This window comes from Penaeus monodon, chromosome 1 (assembly GCF_015228065.2).
Source record: "Penaeus monodon isolate SGIC_2016 chromosome 1, NSTDA_Pmon_1, whole genome shotgun sequence".
Taxonomy (NCBI): Eukaryota; Metazoa; Arthropoda; class Malacostraca; order Decapoda; family Penaeidae; genus Penaeus; species Penaeus monodon.
In genome coordinates, this window is record NC_051386.1 from 11,252,433 (window position 1) to 11,257,432 (window position 5,000).

General features: G+C 41.2%; 1 protein-coding gene across 1 annotated transcript in view; it reads left to right on the plus strand.

The window, feature by feature from the left end:
- LOC119575959 (E3 ubiquitin-protein ligase TRIM9-like) overlaps nucleotides 1-5,000 on the plus strand; it is a 31,664-nt gene that overhangs the window by 12,994 nt on the left and 13,670 nt on the right. The window contains exons 3-5 of the mRNA XM_037923495.1: nucleotides 1-86; nucleotides 658-760; nucleotides 4,248-4,407. The exon at nucleotides 1-86 is cut by the window's left edge and continues 45 nt beyond it. Coding sequence (XP_037779423.1) covers nucleotides 1-86; nucleotides 658-760; nucleotides 4,248-4,407 — 349 coding nt within the window. The remainder of the gene's footprint in view (nucleotides 87-657; nucleotides 761-4,247; nucleotides 4,408-5,000) is intronic.

Below are 5,000 nucleotides of genomic sequence, written 5' to 3' on the forward strand. Positions count from 1 at the left end.
GAGCTGATGGAGGCCGTGAGCGCAGCCAGGACCCGCCTCCTTGCACAGCTTGCAGCGGAGAGAGAATCTGCAACCAAAGTTTATAGGTGAGTGTGTTGCAAAGTTTTATCGAAGAGTCTGCAGGTATGTTTGCTGTTATCAAGCCTGCAAATTCGCCCCCCAGTTGTTTACTGTTGATTTTAATGCTAAGGTTTGCGCGTATGTTTGCTTTCTCAAAGATCTGCTGAAGTGTTTGCAGAGCTCCCGGTATAGTAGATGAGTTCACAGTTATCCCAACACATTTTAGAAGAAATTCAGCGTTATTGCATCCTCCTCCCCAGTGTACGAATTACCCACTGCTACGTCATTCATAAAAAAATAAAATAATAATAATAATAATAATAATAATAATTAATTAATTAATTAAAAATGCATGATATTAGAATCAACAATGATAACAGCACCAATTACCAAATACCAACAATAGCAATTATAATGACAATAACAATAGTAATAAAGTTAATGCCACCACCACCACCAACAACAACAAAGCCGACAGTAACGGCACCCAACGAATAAATAAAACCAGCAAATAAAAACCGCCACCCTTTTCATAATCATTCATCCATTTCTTAAGCAGCGGTAAGGTCATCAGCCCGACCTTTTGTCTCCCCACAGAGACCAGGCTGCCGGCTGCACGAGGCGTCTGCACCAAACAACGGCGCTGGTCCAGTTTTGCATCGAAGCCATCAAGGAGCCCGACCCGGCCGCCTTTATGCAGGTTCGGATCCCCCTTTGGACTCCGCCGTCGCCCTTGTGCTAGTTTGTGAAGGGTTGAATCCCCCTGTAGATTTTGTTTTTGGTCTTATATTAGTGCACACAGGTTTTAATCTCCTTTATGAATATTGTTGTATGTGTATTTTGGCGCGTATGTAGATGTAACAATATATATACACATACTATATACATAACAATAAAATATATATATGCCACACAAACCCGCACACGCACACGGAGACGCACACGCACACGCACACGCGTACGCGTACGCGCACACACACAAACACAAACACAAACACAAGCACACACACACACACACACACACACACACACACACACACACACACACACACACACACACACACACACACACACACACACACACACACACACACACACACACACACACACACGCATGTATGTATGTATTTATGTATGTATGTATGTGTATATAGATACACGTATATACATATTTTCGGTCGTATGCTATTTTATTAGGTGTATAAAATCCCCTATGGACTCGTTATTTTCTGTCGCATTCTACTTTACACAGTTTGAATTCCCCTTCAAGCTTTATTTCAGTCTTATGCTATATTATGCAGGTTTGAATCGCCCTATAGACGTCAGTGACGGCCTTTTGTTACTATATACAAATCTGAATCCCTTATAGACTATACTTGCGGTCTGATACTATTTTACACAGGATTGAATCCTCTGTAGATTGTATTTTCGAACTTCTACGGACGCCGCTTTGGATTCCCGCGAGCATTTATGACAACCAGGAGTTAATAGAGGCTTGAGATACTTTGCGGTCTTGCGGGGACAGTTTATTTTTAAGGAAGTTATGTTTTAGAAAAATATGTTTTAGGTGGGTTATATGATGTAAGATTTATTTGGATATTTATAAAAAAATCATGTGAAATAAGCTGTAACTTTAATAAAAGATTGGGATGTATACGTACACGCACGTATACACGCACGCACACCCACTTGCACACACACACGCACACGCACAAGCACAAGCACAAGCACACGCACACGCACACGCACACGCACACGCACACGCACACGCACACGCACACGCACACGCACACGCACACGCACACACACACACCACACACCACACACACACACACACACACACAACACACACACACACACACACAATATGTGTTTGTTTGTGTGTGTGTGTTTGTATGTATGTGTGTGTGTGTGTGTGTGGTGTGTGTGTGTGCTGTTGTGTGTGTGTGTGTGGTTTATGTATGTTGTATGTGGTGTGTACGTACACACCGCCTGATTACAGCTTATTTCATAGGGTTTAGAATAGATATTTAAATAAGTTCTACACACACAACCATAAACACACCCTCACTCACTCAACTCACTCACACACACACTCACACTCACTCACACTCACTCATTCACTCACTCATTCACTCACTCACTCACTCACTCACTCACTCACTCACTCACTCACTCACTCACTCACATACACGCATATATAATATATATATATATATATATATATATATAATATATATATATTAGTATGTGTAATATATATATATATATATATATATATATATATATATATATATATAATATATATATATATATATATATATATATATATATATGCTTATAAGCACATATTTAATGATATTGATATCAAGACGCTGCATATTCATATACCCGGTGCTTTAACACCGAAAATAGCATTAGAAGCAAGAGCCGCAGGATTTTCAGAGAGAGCGAAAGCCGCGAGAGGGAAAAGGAGCAGGACACGGAAGGCGCAGGACATCTTTACATGTCCGGGTCGGGACCTGAACCCCCCGACGAAGCCCGCCAGCTTGTCGAGAGGATGCCGCAATCACCGGGTCAGAAAAAGAGTCAATTACCTCAATTGTGCGGCGGCGGAAACAATGGCAGAGCAAGCGGGGAGTCACCTGCACACACGCGAGCGTCCGATCTTAAATTTTCCCCCGGAGGTGGCGCGGGCGGAGGCGGCGGAGTGTAGCCTCCGGGAAGAAATTAGCGGGACTTTTCCCTCGTAATTAAATGTGATAAAGAGGGAGTCGCGTGATACTTAGGACTCCCCTCTCCTTCCCCCTCTCCCTCTCCACCTTTCTCCTCTCCCTCCTCCTCCTCCTCCTTCCTCTTTCTTTTCTGTCCCTGTTTCCGCTTTCTGCCTCCGCCCCCCTACCCCGGCGCGCTTGGCGGAGGAATACATGGCGGTGTCGGAGCGGTCTTATCTCTCCTATTTCTCTTTGTATTTGGTCGCTTATCAATTTTATTATTTGCCTTCTGTCTGCCCTTTTCTAATTTCTACCATAATTTCAAAAGAGATCACAGAGGTTAATCTTGCTCTGGCTTTTCCTTCCTTCGTTGCAGAGGAGACGTCAGCTGATCGGAACGGGCCGTATCATTCAACTTTATCTCTTTCTCTTCATATTTATTCACTAATCTTTTTATGTGTAATTATTTTCCTTTTTGTGCCTTTTTTTCTTTAATTCTACCAATATTTGACAAGAGATTTCAAATATCTTGTTTTCTTTCGTCGCTGTAACTGGGATCCTAGCTGATCGGAGCAACTTACCGTCTTTCTCTTTATATTCATTCGTTATCTCTTTTTATGCATATATTTATGTTTTTCCCTTTTTAATTCTTTTGTCTTTTTTCCTCAGTTCTACCCGTGTTTCCCTCTTCTCTCATTCTCTCTATATATATCCATTACCTGATTATAGTTCTCTATTTATGTTTTTCCATTTTAATTTTTTGTGTTTTTTTTCTTCCGTGAATTCACAAGAGATCTCAAAGGCTAATCTGGTCCACTTGTTTCCTTTCGCTGCTGCAGATGGGGGACCAGTTGATCGAAACGAGTCTTATCTTTCAACTTTTCCTCTTTCTCTTTATATCTATCCACTCATCTCATTCCTATTTATTATTTCCATACGTTTTTTTTTTATTGTGCATTTTTTCTTAATTTCTACCGCAATTTCACGAGAGATTTCAAAGGCTAATCTCCTCCACGTGTTTCCTTCCTCCGCCGCAAATGGGGGACCAGCTGATCGGAATCGGGTCTTATCTCACAACTTCCCCTCTTTCTCTTGATATCTGTCCACTCATCTCTTTCTTTTCTTCAATTATTTACTTACTTTTTCCCCTTTTTTCAATGACTGTGCCTTTTTTTTCTTAAGTTCTACCGCGATTTTACAAGAGATCTCAAAGCCTAATCTGCTTCACGTGTTTCCTTCCGCCGCTGCAGATGGGACCCCAGCTGATCGGGCGAGTCTTATCTCCGAACTTTTCCTCTTTCTCTCTATATTTATCCACTCATCTCTTTCTTTTTTATCATTTACTTTTTATTCACTTAAAAAAAAAAAAAAAATATATATATATATATATATTGTGCCTGTTTTTTCTTCAGTTTTACCACGATTTCACAAGAGATCTCAAGGCCTAATCTCCCCTTCCTTCCGCCGCCGCAGATGGGACCCCAGCTGATCGGACGGGTGAGTGACCTCGACCTCACGTGGGACAAGGAACTGGCCTCGTCCTCCACGCGTCTCAGTCCCTACATCGACCTTGACATCGAGCACAAGAACGCCCTCAGAGCTGTCAACGCCTTCAATTTCGTCCAGATGAAACGTGAGTCGAAAAGAAATGTTTGGTGAAAGATTTGCCACTTTATACGGTTAGGACTTCTCGTTGTTATTAACCACAGAGTCTAGGGGACATTTCAGATTGCCTTAAGAACACCAATCTTTCGAACACTTTGAATCCAGAATTGGTGTTTTGAGACAAAAGTTTACGTTAAAAAATCCTACTTTGGATATTATGTTCGAATATCTTACTTATTAATCAATTGATTCGAAAACTTTGAATCCAGAATTGTTAAAAACTCCTACTTTGGACATTTATGTACTAACTCCTCTCTCTTATTAATAAATTAATGTCGAATATTCCCGCCCTTCACAGCGTGCCTGGATGGCGAGGAGAGAAGACCTGCAGGTATATACACCTAATTATATGCCCTAATGCTTCTTATCATTAATATTCTTGTTATTATTTTCCGAGGGCCAGTTTCTCAATGTGTCCTCGCGCTTACCCTTGTCTTATGTTGCTCTGTTGCAGATTCGTTGATTTTGTTGTTGTTTTTTTCCACCCCCGGAGCATGTGCTGACTGTCACCCGCATGCTAACTGGTATATATATTTTTTCAAAGAATATTTAGATCGGCTT